Raw genomic sequence first — 19,908 nt, 5'->3', positions numbered from 1 at the left:
GGTAATTCTACAGGAAAAACACTTTCGCTCTCACAAATTAGTAAACGACATCATGGTTGAGCTCGTCTACATGCGACGAAAGAGACTGAAATAGAAGTAAAAATAAGGATTTTATTCACGAAAAATGAAGGAGGCGTAGTGAAAAAAAATAAGATGAGATTAAATTTTCACCATATTTTATTGTGTACAAACATGAACAATTAGAGTGAGAAATGCGGATAGAAGACCTGAAACGTGGTGCTGCAGAAAAATGAAGAAAGGAAAACAGCAGTTTTATAGTGTATGGTAAAATACATATAATTATTCAACCAATATTAGGTTTTCTATATGTAACGTAATTTGGTGAGTATAAAAGAGTTATTTTATTTTTATTTTTGAAATAACTTAATGAGTAAAAGGCGAAGGTCTTGGGTTAAATTCACAGATGTGACCGTATCTTTTTATGATATTTTATTTAAAATTTTTGTCATTATCTTCAATAATTAAATATAAAATAATTACATTAGCCTATGGGGATGGGATGGAAGGAGGGAGGGGGATGGATCTAGTCTGTGTAGAGTAATATGAATTATGTGAATAATATTTAGGACGGGTTGTTTCGGAGAATCTGAACAATTCATCAAATTTCAACGTTCATTTTCAAGTTCTGTGAAAGATTTTTTCAAGTTCTGTTTTTATTTCAGTTTTGTCAAGCAACTAGCCTACAATGATATAAAAACAGAACTTGAATAAGTCTTTCACAGAACCCGAAAATGAACGTTGAAATTTGATGAATTGTTCAAATTCTCCGAAACAACCCGTCCTTAATAATTTTAGGTTTGAAAATCTGAGGTGCTGTGTTAAATAAGTCGAATGAAATGTCAAAAAAAACCGCGGTGAATTAATTTGCTATGTTTTGAGTTAGTGTTTCATTGAGGAATGTTTATTGTGTGGTTTTGGCACTCTGAATTGAATTATTTTTATTAATTCTGGGAAATTTATCAGATAGGTGGCTATTTTTTACAAAAACAGAACGTCTGCGGAATTTCAGTCACAAAATCTCGAAGAACTCCTCATGGCTTGGATGAGGTCGTTAGCCCCAAATATCAAGGTATCTTAGAAAAAGATTTTGCACTTTCTCAATCCTTTCTACGCAATATATAATATATCACGTAGATACGAGACACATAGTTGATAATGCTGTGCGTGACCACTGGGAGTAGAGTAACCTTGCCAGTGAAATGGAGTGGCAAGGTTACTCTATATAATACATCACGTAGATACGAGACACATAGTTGATAATGCTGTGCGTGACCACTGGGAGTAGAGTAACCTTGCCAGTGAAATGGAGTGTCAAGGTTACTCTATATAATACATCACGTAGATACGAGACACATAGTTGATAATGCTGTGCGTGACCACTGGGAGTAGAGTAACCTTGCCAGTGAAATGAAGTGGCAAGGTTACTCTATATAATACATCACGTAGATACGAGACACAAAGTTGATAATGCTGTGCGTGACCACTGGGAGTAGAGTAACCTTGCCAGCGAAATGAAGTGGCAAGGTTACTCTATATAATACATCACGTAGATACGAGACACAAAGTTGATAATGCTGTGCGTGACCACTGGGAGTAGAGTAACCTTGCCAGTGAAATGAAGTGGCAAGGTTACTCTATATAATACATCACGTAGATACGAGACACAAAGTTGATAATGCTGTGCGTGACCACTGGGAGTAGCTGCCAGTGAAATGAAGTGGCAAGGTTACTCCATATAATACATCACGTAGATACTAGACATATAGTTGATAATGCTGTGCGTGACCACTGGGAGTAGAGTAACCTTGCCAGTGAAATGGAGTGGGGGTCACGATCTCCAGCAACAAGGATACGCTTAAAACATAATTTTCCACTTATTAACCAGCCGGTTTGTTATTCACGAACAAGTTCCACGACGTAAAAAACAGGAATGGTTCAGATATCAATAAAAAATAATAGATTGCATGTAATTTACTACAACATATTACTGAACTAAACAAACGGATCCGGCTACATAATAAGGATGAGTGATGCATAATATGTATTTATTTATTTTATTTATTTATTACACACCCTAGTGGGCTTTTCTTTAAAAAAAATACAAGCATTTTGTATCAGAGTAAACACTTAAAAATTAATACAATAACGAAGAATGTAAACATAATGGCAAAAATGAATCCTCACGCATATAATTGAATTTAAAAGATTCAACAAAACAAAATTGTAGAAGCGGAGAAGTTATATGGGCACATAGGTCTATTTGTTTCTAGAAGAATAAAAGTGATAGAAAATACAAAATTTATACTGATTAGTTTTCAAATCAAATATATCACCCATATCAGAATATTTGTTTCCGAGATTTTATTAGAAATGTTTCGAAATAATCGATTGTTTATTTTACCAGCTAGGTACTACTTATACAGGAGGATAATCAAGATGTCCATTATGAGTTGAAGGAGCTGTTAACACTTACGATAAGGTATGCACATAATTAAAGAAAACATGAAGGACCGGTTGGTGGCTGAGTTGACATCGCGTTTGGGTCCCACCCACGCGTAGTGTGTTCAATTCCTGATATCTTGAATGTGCAGGGAGGGGGAGGGGAAGGATATGGGGGAGGAGGAAGGTTGGAAAGTTCTTGGTCAGATCTGGTCGCTAAAACTGGTCAAGTTTTAAGCAACGCCTTGATACAGAATGACGGTTTTTACGTATTTACTGCTCTGGAATAAGTATGTCGCGTAAAGGAAAAAAAAAACATTCGTATTTTTCGATTCGGTAAAAGACCATTATAATTATTTTTCTTAAGTTTTGTAATTTTCACTATTAAAGCGCCGCGATGTCATGTGATGTGAAGAAACTTGTTAAATTTTTGAAAAACGTACATGGTGTCCCAAAAATAATGGTACAAACAAGAAACTGGTAAATCTACATCACGATTGGAATCGAATTCGAGTTCGAAGTTTGAATTTTTTTGGTAAAATTAAGTTAATTAAAATTAGCTTCCTTTAAAAGACGTCGGAGCGTAGGTCCGATTCCAATAGTTTCATAATCTTTTGGTTGCTGAAAGTGCAAAAAAGTAAGAATTCGAAATGCTCCAATCGAAACATAAAAGCTTTTTTGGATTCTTTATGTGCCATGGATTCACCAGTTTCCTGCTTGTACCACTAGTTTCCGAACACCGTGTATAAATAAAAAAGTGACTTACTAATTATCACCATACATTATTCAATAGGTTAGCTGTAGTGGAATAACTGTAATATTGAATCATTTAAGGCTTAGAGCAAAGCCCGGCAAGGCTGAGGTTCTGGGTTCAATTCTTAGATGCGATCGAAGATTTTTCAGACATAATTGTAACACACAGTGTAAAAAACACATAAAAAATGCACAGGTATAATATTTTATAGGTTCAAAAAAGCTGTTTTAATTTTATTATTTTTTTTTATTTATTTTTTTTATTTATTTATTTTTTAATTTTATTTTTTTCAGATATTGATTTTTTATTTATTTATTTAACGCCCAGAGGGCTTTCACAATTTTGATTTGCCCCCATAAATGCTATAATAATAACTCTAACGTTTGTACGGGCAGTCAGCAACCAGTAAGTAGCCTGCGCCGGTCGTAGCCAAATTCGAAACTTTGAACATTTAAAAATTTTACATTTATAGTTCAACTATCAGAATAACAAAAAAAAACTTGATACATTGTATAAAATGTTTGTGTAAATACCACACGCCTTGTAATCCTTGCAATCAAAAACAGATAATAATAATTCGACATCACGGCTTTATGTTATCAAGTATCCAGTCCATGTAGTACAACACGTTGGTGAGGATGCCAGGTTGGTCCTTTACGCCACAGATACTGTAACCGGCGCTGATTACTCCGAACTGCACATACCGTACCCTCCTTTTCACGGTCATGTCTAACATCATGGGGCCTCCGGAGTCTCCGGTGCAAGTGCTGACCCCATCGATGCCACTGGCGCACAAGTGGCGAAAGCCTATGCCACCCGTGTTGGAACTGTAATTAAATGGAACTGTCAATCACTGAAGATCAGAGATATTGATAAGTGTAAACCAACCGACTATCGACTAAAGATATTCTGTCCGTACCTCCTAAATTATTGAAAATAATAATTAATATTTTAATGTGTGTATGCCAAAGATGAACCATTCTTGATCGAATAATAACATGGATTTAGACGTTGCCGATCAACCACTACAAATTTAGTGATATTACTTGGCGATATCTCTCGATAACAATGAGCTAGTTGACACATCATACCATGACTCTGGGAAGGCTATCGATAATGGTGCGGGTGCATAAATAAACCACTCTTGCTCGGGTGTTTACTGATATAAGGGTACGTATACATTTGCGAACCGTACCATGAATTACGGGAAAGGAACGAATCAACTGCAAGCGGCGTTTCGCGCCATTTGCGGTTGCTTCGTTTCTTTCCCATAGATGATTCATTGATGTATACGTAGCATAACGAGCTATGGTGTGAGGTTTGCAATAAGTTACAAAAAACGGACATAAACAAAAGGTTACTTTTTACTGTAAAACAAACAAATAAATAATAATGTATAGGCTGTATTATAAGATAATATAGCACGAGACGTATAGCTGACCCGTTGACTCATGATTGCATTTTATAAGAGAAATATTATTACTGTCTTGTTTAAACCGTAGGTCAAGATAATAAGAAAAATTTATAAGGAAGCAACAAAGTTAATCAAATGAAACTGTCAGAGATAATCTTAACTATAATACTGTATTTTTAAGGTTTATTTAAGCGTTCATACTATTGCTAAAATGTTTTTTTTAGTAGTTTACATTTATATTTTTTTATTGAGTAATTTATTTTTTAATTTGTATTCTACTCAAGCGAAACGATAGTAAAACATTCAATTTATATAAAGCATATTTTTTGGTATTCATAATGAACACCAATACGTTATAAAGATTAATCAAAATAGTGATTTGGCATTAAGCTTCGTCTTAACTCTGTCGCCCGGAATGGTATGTACCTCGGATCGTACCCGTGCGTGCGGCGTGGGCGTGCGGAAAGCAAAACTTGTATCCGCTATAAATTATCCTCAACCAAATTAATATATTTAGATTTCATTTTAATTTTTAACATTTAAAAAAAAGTTTGTCTGCAATTTTATAATTAAAAATATTTTGTAGTAATACGATGAGCTGTAAAATGTTTTTTTAAAATTTTGTTGGCGGTTCAGCGCACGAGTGAACGTTAGCGCGAGCGGCGCCTGGTTAGGGTCCTTATTATGTTTAAATTTAACAAAAAATGTCCGATACGTACGTTATTTACTATACGCTGATGAAATTAAATTCAGCTTGAGAAAATTTAAAATTTCTTCAGCAAATTTGCTAAAATAGAAATAACAAATAAATAACCCACTTGTTATATTTCTCGGCGCACATGCGGTTCGAAACAATCGGCACGGAAATCTGAAGAAGCCTTGAGCTGGATAAGTTTTTGAAGTCTTGAAATGTATTTGTTTTTCCCCATCCTGTGATCACGAGTTTTCGTCCCGTCAGATTTGCTTCCCTCATTTCCTTCGTGGTCGGCAAACATATTGGCGCTACGTTTGCTTGAAATAAAATTGAAAAATATTAATCAACTTCGTCAATAGTTGTAAAATTACTTTATGGCATCACTTTGATCATATAAAAATGAAAAGCTTTGTATAGAATAATCGATGTTTTTAGAAACCAATATTTTATAACCCATAATATAATTTATAATTTAAAATAATATATTTTCTTCCTCAATAGTTGCAAAATTACTTTGTGGCTTTATTTTAATTATATAAAAATTAAATTGTATACATTACTTTTAATATAATTTTTTTAATGACTAAAAGTGGAAACAGAGTATTTAATTTTCATCTTAATTATCAATACCGGAAGAAGTTTTTCTCAATTAAAGAGAGGAGTGAGCTATTAGTATACGTACATGCAGTAAGATTTATGGGGCTCGATAGCCTCAAAAGCCCAATGTCATTCCTGAGGTCACTGTTGCTAGACATGTATCCTGGATGAGGAAGGACCTCCTCAATGGCGATGTCCTGGTAAGGAGGGGCGCAAAATTCATCCTCGCAGTCTATTTCCGTGGACTTGTCCCACTCTCCCAGCCGGACTCCTGCCAGCTCTCGTTTGTTGAGATTTGTAATGCAGTGGGCAGCGGTGAGGATGTAGCGATTGTTGATGACGGTACCTCCGCACGTGAAATCTAATTCTATGATGCCACTGGTGTCTATAAAAAGAAGTAAAAAGTATAGATTCACTATCGAGAGGATACCTAAATCCAACATCCACAAACAGCCACGTAAAACATTTAAAACAACTGTGCATGGCCATTAAGGTGTTTCTTGTTTGAAACTTTTGGCGTTTCATAACCGAATAGCTACATATATCTTATTTTGTTAAATTCATTAACTTGTATAATTAGAAAACTTGTGGAAGAATCACTAAACGGCGCTCTACAATTCATATTCAGAAATGCAAATAAATAAATCTCATTCGACTAAAGAGTATAAAGAGGATAAAGATCCTCCTTTATTTCTTATATACCTACATCTGTTGAAATTACTCATTGAATTTCTGAATATTTACAAGGTATTTTAAATTATCCATGTACACCTTTTGAAGTTATCATTAAAAATTATTATTAAATTTGGCTTTTTTATTTATTATTTGATATCAATGTTTTATAAGTGTGAATATTTCAATTTCAAACGTGGACAAAGTTGAAAAAAGCTTATCACATATATTTTTATTCTGTACAAGGATAAATTTTACAGTATGCGATATTTAGAAAACATATTCCATTTTTAGGGAATCAGGACGAAAACTGTCGCTTCATTTTTCATCTAGTTCATACAATATTTTTTTTTATTAATATTGAGGATGCTTAGAATTTCCAAAAAATAACAAAAAACAAACATCATAGATTCATTGTTTTCACATCATAAACGTTCATTTCTTGGATTTATATTTACTCACATCGGCATGAACAATTTAAGGTTTTAAAAAAAAGTATTTATTCGGGATCGCTGACTACGCTACGTATACTATATATAAAAACCTTTTGATTCACCTTAATTACTATAAAAAGCAACTATATGGATTTGGAAATTATAATTTTAACATTCTAATTTTCAATTAAATTTAATTAAAATCAATATTCGCTTTCCTTGTATGACAGTCATTTACGATAATTTAATAAAGCGTGGACAGAGATCACGAATATTTACCAAAAAATATCACTTTCATAGAATTCTTATTAAATTCAAATATATGAATTTAGGAATAACCTCATTTTTTACATAAAATGATGCTAAATTTACGAAATGACCTTATGGTATAACTGTTTAATTAAAACCGACGAAAAATAGGTGGTTAATATGTAGTGGCACGTCACTGATATAGCGTTCGAGCTGTGACTGCCACTACTCTAGTCGGACGGTTCCGGGCACTACTGAAGTACATAGTACCAAACGCTAAGGTACTAAATTACATAGGCTGTCCTAGAACCTAATGGACATGTCGGCCGTTGCCTAGAGGCGCCAAGCGCTAAGGTACTACAGTACCTAGGCTGTCCTCAAACCTACTGGACATGTCGGCCGTTGCCTAGAGGCGCCAAGCGCTAAGGTACTACAGTACCTAGGCTGTCCTCAAACCTACTAGACATGTCAGCCGTTGCCTAGAGGCGCCAAGCGCTAAGGTACTACAGTGCCTAGGCTGTCCTCAAACCTACTGGACATGTCGGCCGTTGCCTAGAGGCGCCAAGCGCTAAGGTACTACAGTACCTAGGCTGTCCTCAAACCTACTGGACAAGTTGGCCGTTGTCGAGAGGCACCAAGCGCTAAGGTACCACAGTACCTAGGCTGTCCTCAAACCTACTGGACATGTCGGCCGTTGCCTAGAGGCGCCAAGCGCTAAGGTACTACAGTACCTAGGCTGTCCTCAAACCTACTGGACATGTCGGCCGTTGCCTAGAGGCGCCAAGCGCTAAGGTACTACAGTACCTAGGCTGTCCTCAAACCTACTGGACAAGTTGGCCGTTGTCGAGAGGCACCAAGCGCTAAGGTACCACAGTACCTAGGCTGTCCTTGAACGTACTGGACATATTAGCCGTTGTCTAGAGGCACCAAGCGTTAAGGTACTACAGTACCTAGGCTGTCCTTGAACCTACTGGATATGTTGGCCGTTGCCTAGAGGTACTAAGCGCGAAAGTACTACAGTACCCAGGCCTTCCTAAAACCTACTGGACAGGGGGGTATAACTCCGATCGAAAATTGGAACCGAAATATTTGTCCAACTATATTCACCAATGAAAAACTCTGAAAATCATTGGAAAAAACTTTAAAAGTTTTTCATTGGTGTATAGTATAATAAGTAGGCTCCGAATGAGAATTTTACTGTATATATATTGGCATATCTATGATTTTTTAGGAAAAAATTGTTTCATACAAAAATACCGAGGTTATCAATCTATAGAAGTTGATTTATGCTGCTGGAAATGTCGGCCGTTGTCTATAAGTACCAAACCCAAGGCACTTTAGTACCAGTTCCGGGAACTCAACGGTCAAATCGGGCGATAATAGAAACTACCACGCTGTTCATGCAGGTACTTGGCGACTGCTAGAATCTTCAGCGTAAAGGGTGATTATATAAAAGGCAGCAGCAACGGGCACGTCACCTAGTCAACCAGTCTACTTCTTGCAAATCTTAACGCGCTAATCAAGATAACTTAATCACCCTCTATGGAATGTGTGGGATTGCCCTCAACTCCACACATCCTGAAATAAAGAATTTATTAGTATTTATTTATTTATTTTCGCATTACAGAAGCAGTAAATAATCTTTACTGCTTCTGTAATGATTAATTACTTGTGTGGTTTATATTTTTTTCACGGCTGGTTCATCCCGTTAAACAGAATAAAACCATTGTAAAAATATTGTATATTTTAATTTCGTGAACACAAAACGCATCCCCAGCCTTACAAACTTATTGAATTAACTAACTAACTAACTTACCATCACGCCGTTTCCCACAGGGGTAGGCAGAGATAACGCCAAACAACACGGACTTGGCACACACTCCTTATCTTAATCTTATTTATACATCGTCTCATATATACTCTTCTATTATTCTGACTCTTGACATGGCTCGACTCAAGTGTCTGATTCACTTGATCGTGCCATATCTTCCTCGGACTTTTCCGGCTTCTGCTACCATACTGGCCTTATTTTGAAGAAATTATTAACAAGAACGCGATTCACGAAAAGCTCCACAATGACTTCAAAATAGATCGTATACAGTCTTTATTTAATGTGCAACTGAAACACCGTTCGACGGTTGGTAACTATTTTTTATTAGCAAGGTTGATAAAATATACTATAGCGTTCGATTTAAAGGTACAATTTGTTTTTCTCCTGAATAATATTAGATTTCGCTTTTATATATTTATCCTCTTTAGAGGTTAAATTCAATTCAATGGTGCAAGTAATATAGACTATAATATATAAAATAAAAATCAACTAGATACGTACTACTAAAAGTAGAAATGAGGGCCATCCAAGGGAATTCCTGAAGATCTGTCGTATTCGCGCCTAGTAAGAGTCTATTTGTCAACGCTTTTTTTCCGCACACTGGCGGGAGCAGACGCAGGTTCCTGTGACCCTCTACTAACGGGGGAGGTTCGGAATAAGGGGTGTCGTTCGGGCAACACACCTGCAAACATAATTTCAACATTGAGGCTCACATACTAATTCACATTCATTGATTGAACCATCGCAGGGTCTTGGCCGCCCGACACGGGCACCAGATGCTGTATGGTGGGTCTTTTTAGGGAAAGAAGAGTCGGTAGAAATCTGAGGCTCAGTGTGTCCAGGAGTGACGGACGTATACATACATCCCTCACACTGCGGTGCAAAGCGATGGGTCAAAAGAGAATCCGGCTGGAGAGGTCAAAAGGTCTCCCTCAATCAGTCTCTTCCGATCACTACACGTAGTAGGTGGGAAAACACATCCACCGTCAAGACCTAGACAAACTTCAACCCATGAACCCGGGCACGCCTGCTAAGTCTCCACACGTAGCGAACCACTTGGGGTGACCTCAGGCAGGGGTGTTGGTTTGTGTATCCAATAAATGTTTCCCGGGCGGCGGTACCCATACCCGCCTCCCAAATCAAAAAACAGTGTATGCTAAGATATTTCGGGCAGTGCCCGCCAAACTGAACAAAGTGGTCCGCGTCTAGAAAGTCGGTGTTCGCGGACCTTTGTGCAGCAAAAGACCGCGAGGAGTAGAGAAACCTTGTTCACTAGGGATATTACGATCTAAAGAATAAAGAAGAAGAAACCGTCTCTGGTCTCTTTCTGTTTCTTTCCGTATCCTTACCCACATTTTAGTGTCCATACCACCCAGCTACCTAAGCTTAGGCCTCGTCTTGTAGATGTAGTAATAAATGGAAACTTTTTGGTGGTTGGATTTCTTCCACTCTACCCACAATTATCCTCAAGAAACGGGGATAATTTCAGAAATAATTGGCTGTATAAAGTTTTACCATGCCAGAAATCATTGCTGGGGGATCTTTTCTGCTTCGGTAAAAATGTATAGAATATTTTTACTTTTATTAAGTCAATCTTCTTACCAACGTGCTCCTTGGACCGCATCGCCAAGAGGACAGCATATCTTTTTGATTCCTCGGGCTTAGTTTTTTAAAAGAGCTTCTCGTTAGAATCTCCTTGTACGGCTCGCAGGACTCCCTGTTGACGCATTCTCCCACAATTTTTTCGGATGTTTGACATTGTTGAGCCATTGCTGCAAAAATTCAAGTTAAACAAGTTAAAGTACATCTTTTGATAATAATTCGGTGTATTTCTACCATTTACATATACATTTAAATTTACATTTCCGTTAAATTTAATGAAATGTTCAAATTCTGCGCAACAACCCATCCTAAGTGTATCTAAACTATAATTGGGTATAAAACCAGATTACATTATTTCCCTTCATGGAAGTAAAAGGAATTTAAATTAATAACCACACTTAAAAAGTAACATAACATATTTTAAACAACAGCGTGTGAGAGAAGAATCAATAAATAAATGTTAAGGTTTTCCTTTTTACAGGTGCAACACAAATCCAAAGTATTCTTCTAACCTTTCTTTTAAACTATACAAATCTGACAGCTGTTTTGGTGCTGCGCTCTCCATATAATAATGGTGGATGAGCTCTCGTGGGTGCCGACATAACGGCAAAAACAATGATGTCGTAGAAAATAAATGTCTTTTGTAAAATATTTATCAATATTTTAGGGATGAGATTTTGTGGCATGATACATTTCGATTTATAGAAAAAATCTAGATTCAATTGTCAAAAAGTTGGGAAAGAAACATATGTTTTGAAAACCTTGGAAAAGCTGTTGTTCTCAAGGAAAGTGTAAAGATTTCGCAACCTAAGATCCTGAAGTCATTGAGAGGAAGCTACAAGCCAAAAATGTTTATATTCTTGGTATACCTTATATTGTTGTTCGATTTCAAGCAAAAAACTTGTTTTTATTTATTTTCTAAATAATTTTATAAGAAAGCAAAAAAGTTAATCAAGTGAAACTTAGCTATGATAATGTATTTTTTTAAAGTTGTTTCCTTTGTGCCTTCATATATTTCTATTGAAAAAAAATTTTTTTTTAGTAGCTTACATTTATATTTTTTATTTAGTAATTTATTTTTTTATTTGTATTCTACTCAAGCGAAGCGATAGGAAAACCTTCAATTTATCAAAACGCATATTTTTTGGTATTCATAATGTTCACCAATTCATTATAAAGATTAATGAAAATAGTGATTTGCATTAAGCTTCGCCTTAAAGAAACTGGCGTTGTAAAAAAATGAAACAACGAGAGGGAACAAACAGCAAAAGGCAATTTAAAAAAATATATACATTTTAAACGTGTATTGGTTGATTCATTTCGATTTGATGTAATGAAAGTATTGTCAGTAATAAGTATATAGTAAAACTTACTTAGACTTGCACCAATCATCACTAGGAAAAACACTATTGCCTTCATGATAAAATAATGTTGAAGCACAATTAGGTACTAATGAGTCGTTTACACGTTCTTTACAAACAAGTGTGCAAGTCCCAGCGGCTGGAGATGAACTGGACTAACCGTTTCTGAAAAATGTAATATTAATACTGTAATGTAAAATATTCATTGGCCATTTAAGTACTTAACTTGTCTATTAAATTTACTATACGTCATTTGAGGAAAACATGCATGCTATCGTAATTACACCTGCTGCACTTCTAATAGGGAAGTACACATTTATTTTCATTCTCTAAGCAGGAATGCTGTTTAAAAAATGTCTTATTATTTATTGAAACAATGACAAAAACGTGTAATTAAATTACTTTGAAATATTATTTTTAAACATTTTCCTGTCACCTCATAGGCAGAGAATAAAGATGGGTATGATGTATAAGTGATTTAAAAAGAGATTTAGATTTTTTAGAAATTAAAATTAAAAGCAGAGCAGTATATTGGTGGCATTATTTTAATCAAAGGCTTATTTACCTTCGATTTGTCAAATTCGTAATACTACAAACACGAATTTGGCCACAAGTGAGGATATCCGTTTTGATAATTCTCATTTTCATGTGTAATAAGATAATATAATAAACTAGTGGACTATTGTTAATGTCTCTCTCGGGCGTCTCCGACTTATTTCACCATTCACTAGTGTATACCACAATATTACCGTTAAAAACTACAGGGTTTTCCAATAAGAGGTGTTATTTTGATATTCAATCGTAAAAGATCAATGGTTTCGTTGCTTGTGTGGCACGTAGCGCCGTCTGGTTGAAAGTAAACGTTGTCCAGATCAATACCATCCATTTTCGGCCATAAAAAATCATTAATCATCTCTCGATAGCGCCATCCATTCTCCGTAACTGTTGCTCAAGCCTCATTTTAGAAAAAAGTAAAAAAGTACCAATGACTCCGCCGGACCATAAACCGCATCAAACAGTCACACGTTGAGGATAGAGAGGCTTTTCAACAATAACTCTTGGGTTTTCCGAGCCCCAGATGCGACAATTTTGCTTGTTGACTAAGCCACCGAGGTGGAAATGGGTCTCATCGCTCAAGATGATTTTTCGATGGAATTCTAATAATTAAGAATAGTGAATTTTAATAATTTCAATGCGTTGTTGAAGCGTGCATCGTTCCATTTTTTATTAATGGCGTAGTTTCTACTTGTCAAATGTCAAAAAATGACAGCTTCAAAAGTAACATCTACCGAAATAGCGGGCTATTCAAAATAAAACCTCTTATTGGAAAACCCTGTACATAACAGTGTCATTAATTCCACTTCGTATCTAATTCCGGTACACTGTAAATAAAAACAAACTTTGATATTTTCAGCGATATCGTTCGAATACTTTTCGAGTTTTGAGAGCAAAAACATATGCAGGCTGAATTGAAAATATCATTTGTCAAGCATATTTAAAAAAATTGTTTGCGATAAAACTCATTATTTTTTAAGTTCTACTGATCTATTTAACGCCCGCAGGGGTTTTACAAAACATAATACAAGTCGAAATGTGTATAATTTGCTTAAAAAGACCCTTCACACAGTATCCCCAAAGATGACATAGGACCTGAGGGAAATAACTTTCTTAAGGGCCTCCTGTATGCGATTAATGTAAAAAGAGGCGTGACTTGTAGCTCCGTGACTGGAGATCTACTAAAGGCCCTGACTTATAATAATAGAATAAAAATACAATTTAATAAAAAATTGACTTTTTACCAGAACCGGGAATAATAATATAAAAAATGAAAAAAAAAAGAATTTGGCATTCTAAGACTATAAAAATATTACCATTCGTTATTTCGGTTACTGGCATTATACCTAGCTCTCTCATTAAAAATTTAGGCGTATTAGATCTATCAAAAAATTTATATATAAAGATGCAAAAGTCGGTCATTTTGAATACATGTAGGATAACGAAAGATTTTTTTAAAATTTATGTTGAGGGATCAGTGGGATTTATAGGACCTGTTAGAAGTTCTACCGAGCCGAACCCTCTGATATGAAAATATCTGGAGTCGGTGAATTATTTTCCCATTCGATCTCTGGTGAGTTGATGTGTTGTTCTTGTATTGTTTTGTATTTGTTTTGCTTACATAATGTTGATTGACTAGATAATCATTTGTGGAAAAGTGTGTGGAAGGGTTTAGTTTTTCCTATGGGGAAGATTTAACCCGGACAGCAAAATCGGAAGCATAAAAAAAAATAATAATAAAAGACATAAAAAATTAAATAGTTAAAATGCCATCTTCCCCCATTTCGTCGGGGTAAGATGCCACAAAAGTAGTTAAACTGCCATCTTCCCCCCTTTCGTGGGGTAAAATGCCACAAAAGTAGTTAAAATGCCATCTTCCCCATTTCGTCGGGGTAAGATGCCACAAAAGTAGTTAAAATGTCATCTTCTCCCCTTTCGTAGGGGTAAGATGCCACTAAAATAGTTAAAATGCCATCTTCCCTCATTTCGTCGGGGTAAGATGCCACAAAAGTAGTTAAACTGCCATCTTCCCCCCTTTCGTAGGGGTAAAATGCCACAAAAGTAGTTAAAATGCCATCTTTCCCCATTTCGTCGGGGTAAGATGCCACAAAAGTAGTTAAACTGCCATCTTCCCCCCTTTCGTAGGGGTAAAATGCCACAAAAGTAGTTAAAATGCCATCTTTCCCATTTCGTCGGGGTAAGATGCCACAAAAGTAGTTAAAATGTCATCTTCTCCCCTTTCGTAGGGGTAAGATGCCACTAAAATAGTTAAAATGCCATCTTCCCCCATTTCGTCGGGTAAGATGCCACAAAAATAGTTAAAATGCCATCTTCCCCCCTTTCGTAGGGGTAAGATGCCACAAACCTATTATTATTTAAAGTATGTAGGTTTATTTTTTATTTATAGAGCAATATTATGCATTTTCAAACGTTATTTGATAATGTGGGCCTCACTGGGTACCCGTGCTGAGGACCCCATTTTAAAATTTAATAAAATTTAATAAAAAGATAATAAGAATAACTGAGATGAAATTAAATATAATACAACAATAAAATGGAAATGCATAAAAAAAGAACGGCAAATATTATGAGGCAAGACAGTACATAATTAAGTGTTTATTGTGATGGTATTGTGTATAAAGTTTATATGTTTTATTCTTTTACCATACACATTTTGTAATATTGCCTTTTTTGTTTTTAATCCATTTTGAATGTTAAAGGTTTTTTGTTTCTTTCATTTTTTTATCGAGTGAATGATTGTTGAATGCTTTTGTTGGCTGATATTTGTGTTGTTTGTCCAAAGCTTGTGTTTACCGTCGGAATTTTGATGTTTTTTTGTACGCTTGTCTAACTGGTCTATTATTGATATTTTGTGTTTTTTGAAAGTTGGTTTCTTGGTCAAAAATGTAGTTTAGTAGTGTTTTTATTTATAGTTGGCCTATAGCTATTCCGTGAAACATGTTGAATATTTGGTCTATATCAGTCATTCTATATTTAAGTATTATCGTAAAGATGGTTGTCTGTGCGATTTCTATACGACCGAAAGATAGAGAGTTTATTACTACTCCCCAAACAGTGATTTCAAATTTTATTATGGATTGACAAAATGTAAAATATATTGTTTTAATTTATATATGTTTCTTTTGTTTAGGTTTTTATTCGGCCTTATGTATGTTTGGGGAAAAAAGAAAGAATGACAATAGAAACAGTATGAAAAGAAATTATGTTTATAGTAGAACCTGTTTGTGTCAAATACTTTCTTTGATCATAAAGGTATCTATCAGTATTCGTGGGAAAGAGGAAATGAGATGTCAATTATTGATTTTGCGGTAATTGGCTCAAGGTTGAGAGCCGTTACCGAATACACAGGAGTTTTCAGAGGGGCTGAGGTTGAAACTGACCACTTCTGGTAGTGTCCAGCGTAAACCTTTTTCACGGTTGGCGCTTTGAAGAGAAAACGATATCAACTCCAACAAGAGTCAAAATAGAAGATCTTTAGTCTCTCGAACGAAGTATGTATGCAGAGTGAGTTAATGATGAATATAAGTAAGTCTAAAGTAATGGTGGTTGAAAGAGAGAGAAAAAACAGAGAGAAAACAGTGTGCAATCTAGTTGTTCATAATTAATTCTTGGAGCAGGTGGATGAGTTTGTGTACTTGGGAAGCATGTTTATCAGAGATGGGAAAGCTGAGATATTTAAAGAAGGGTAAATACAGGTAACTCCCTTAAAAGAGGGCAGAACGCGGTTGGTGCTAACAAAAAATGTCCAAAGAAACGAAACTTGCAGTCCACAATGGAGTGCTGGTACCTACAATGATGTATGGCAGTGAGGCATGGTACTGGCTGAGGAAGGGTGAAAGTAGATTGAATGCTGTAGAGATGAGATGAGGCGTGTGAGAAATGTGGAGATCCGCAAAGAATGCAAGACAGACGTAGGCGTTGTGAGTAAGAAAGGACGCAGAGATGGTTTGGGCATGAAGAGCAAATCAACGAAGACAGGAATGTAAGGACAATGTATGACACAAATGTGAATGGAAGAAGAAGTCAGGGACCCCCGATCAAGTGAATCAGATACTTAAGTCAGAATAATAATGGAGTATATGTGAATTTGAATGAGGCAAGGAGTATGTGCCAAGACCGAGTTGTTTGGTGGCCCGTCTTCTCTGCCCACAGTTCGGGGAAATGGAGTGATGGTTAGTTAGTTAGTAAATCAGTTTTATGTTTACGAAAATGTGTATTGGTTTGAGGAGTTTATCTGTGATTTGTTTGATGCGATGTGTCAATCGTAAATATATTATTCGACACAAATACTGCTTGAATTAAAATGTAAATTGTGTGATGTATTCAATAATGAGGTGTGTAAATGTGTAGTATTCTTGATCTAAATCAAAGTTCATTGAATATACCTCATCTTTATTATTTCCCAAAACTTGACGTAGCAAAATTTCAATTTCGTTGATGTTCTTGTGGAAGGCGTCCGAGACGTCACGGCGGCCAACGTTTGTAGACAGTTTCTTCGATGACAATTTTCGACCTGGTTGTTCCATAAAAAAAGTGTTTTGAATGAGGATTGAACCTTCCTCTACAGGAATTGGAGTCAAGACCGAAAACACTTAAGTCAAAACCAAATTAGAACCGACATTCCAAGTTCCACCAAAATCGATGTCGAGAATTTCATTCGTTCATTCATACATTCATCATTCTTTCTATCGAGAAAACAAAATCGGAATTGAAAGAGATGTATTTAAAAATTGAATTTAACACTTTTAGTGAGACGATTAAGAAAAACTTTTTATGTTTAAAAATATAATAATAAGATTAAGAATAACTTTTAACGGAAAGTCACAATAAATATGAATGATAACGTACCCACAAAAAAAGTTATGTTCGTATTTATTGGCTTGGTAAAAGGGTTTGGTATGATTGGCATTTATTTCGTATATTTATCGCTGTGATTGTCATCGACAATCGCTGTCTGACAACGTTTAAGATCGATCGGATGTCGGAAAGTGGGTTAGTTTCCACTTCAGAAAACAAAAAATGCATTTCAATTCGATGTATACATCGTTAGTGTAAATAACTAGGATACGATAAGAAGTAAATGCTACTTGTCTATATATTGCACTACCATCATTGGACGGAAGAAATACATACATATGTATGTTGTTTTTCTCGTACAGGGTCAATTTGTAACAAGTTGTTTCCTTAACACGCGGGTACATTATACATTAAGTAATTAAATTCTCGTATCCAGGGCCGGAAAATAATAATAAAAAATGAAAATTTTAATAAATTTTAAGTAATATACTTTTAATATTTGTTACCAAGACCGTATAAACGTTGTACTGGTACGTAAAGTTACGTAGGTAAGTAGATAGAAATTTTTGTTTAGTCGTTATTTTAGGTCCATGTATATTAATTAACAATAACAATATCAATATCAATATCAATATCAATACCAATATCAATATCAATATCAATATCAATAACAATAACAATATCAATAACAATAACAATAACAATAACAATAATTAAAAAAATAACTTATATCATTGATGTCGCTATTCCAAATTCCTGTAACATAAAAAAATCTGTTAATGAAAAAATTAGAAAATACACAGATTTAGGAAACGAAATAAAAAGAATTTGGCATTCTCAGACTATAAAAATATTACCATTCGTTATTTCGGCTACTGGCATTATACCTAGCTCTCTCATTAAAAATTTAGGCGTATTAGATTTATCAAAAAATTTATATATAAAGATGCAAAAGTCGGTCATTTTGAATACATGTAGGATAACGAAAGATTTTTTAAATATTTATGTTGAGGGATCAGTAGGATTTATAGGCCCTGTTAGAAGTACTACCGAGCCGAACCCTCTGATATGAAAATATCTGGAGTCGGTAATTTTTTTTTTCCCATTTGATCTCTGGTGAGTTGACGTGTTGTTGTTCTTGTATTGTTTTGTATTTATTTTACTTATATAATGCACTTGCATAGTGTTGATTGACTAGCTGATCATTTGTGGAAAAGTGAGTGGAAGGGTTTAGTTTTTCCTATGGGGAAGATTTAACCCGGACAATAAAATCGGAAGCATAAAAAAAAAAAAAATAACAATGACAGTAACAATTACAACAGTAAAGGGAACAAAAAGATTTATAGTAACTATAACGATAAATATAAATATAACAATAACGATATTGATAGAGGTAACAACAACATCAACAATAATAATAAATAAAATGAATAATGGAGAAGATATGACTTTTATACAAATACAAGATAAGTGACAAAAAGTAGAGTTAATATTTATTTTAAAATTAAATGCAGGAGTTCACAACAGTCGAACGTATAGTGTATTGTTCGTTTGTTTTCCAACCAAAGTTAAAATTTTTAAATATTTATTCATATTATTGAAATGGACAATTCATTCAATTTCTTCCAGAGAAACATAAAAGAACCAAGATTTGGTTGCGACTAACAACCGAAATAAAAACCCTCCACTAACCAAGTGGAGGTCTACCCTAATTATTGTGATACTTAACCCACTTTCCATGTTATAATTTTATTGGCCTCTCGAATAACACTTACATTTGAATAATGTTGTTTCTTCGCGGTTTTCTCACAAACTCTCTCATTCAATAAATCTCCGCTTCAACAATTATACACTTTTACTAATAATATAATAGATGGACAATCCTACTTATCAGGCGGTTGAAATGATATGGACCCTGACCTTGAAGTTCTCATCTTATTTATTAATCTCCTCGGTTAGCTCAGCTAGCACCATCTACGGGAAAGCTAATCTTGTGCCATGTATGGGTGAGCTCTTAAACTAATATCAAGGATTATTACAAATTATTTTATACTGGTTTGATTATCCAGCCGCTGATAAATTAGACTAGCGTAGCGCTGATAGGCCGAAAATTGGCTGTTAATAAAACCCTAAAGATGCCAAAAAAATCAAATTAGTGCTGATCGCTGAATAGTGACGACGTGAAAGAAAAATACTTATTTTACGGTATTCTTCTGTCCTAGTCCGCACATGTATTAAACAAACGTTGATAATTTTATCACAACTTTACGCGTATCGTCATCATCTACAATGAGGTTGTCTCCTTCAACGGTATTTCATGTAATTTGTAATGTAAATACCGAACACAATATTATAAGTCGTACCAAAGAAATGGCGTACGTGACGTCATCATGAAACATGTTACGTATATCATATCTTGCTTCGTATAATTATGGATGGCTGATGGATGCTGTGTTCATTCTTCTAT

The 19,908-nt window shown here is 35.0% G+C and overlaps 1 protein-coding gene across 1 annotated transcript in view; it reads right to left on the bottom strand.

Moving 5' to 3' along the window:
- Positions 1–3,797: 3,797 nt before the first annotated feature.
- Positions 3,798–19,908, bottom strand: part of LOC149416690 (melanization protease 1-like) — a 32,816-nt gene continuing 16,705 nt past the window's right edge. Inside the window, exons 3-5 of the mRNA XM_089641300.1 lie at positions 9,607–9,787; positions 6,001–6,280; positions 3,798–4,041 (exon numbers count right to left, since the gene is read on the bottom strand). Coding sequence (XP_089497426.1) covers positions 3,798–4,041; positions 6,001–6,280; positions 9,607–9,787 — 705 coding nt within the window. The remainder of the gene's footprint in view (positions 4,042–6,000; positions 6,281–9,606; positions 9,788–19,908) is intronic.

The sequence above is a fragment of the Hesperophylax consimilis genome, chromosome 16, assembly GCF_061612785.1.
Source record: "Hesperophylax consimilis isolate HC1 chromosome 16, BYU_Hcon_1.0, whole genome shotgun sequence".
In the NCBI taxonomy this organism is placed as follows: Eukaryota; Metazoa; Arthropoda; class Insecta; order Trichoptera; family Limnephilidae; genus Hesperophylax; species Hesperophylax consimilis.
This window is presented reverse-complemented; position numbering and strand designations above follow the sequence as displayed.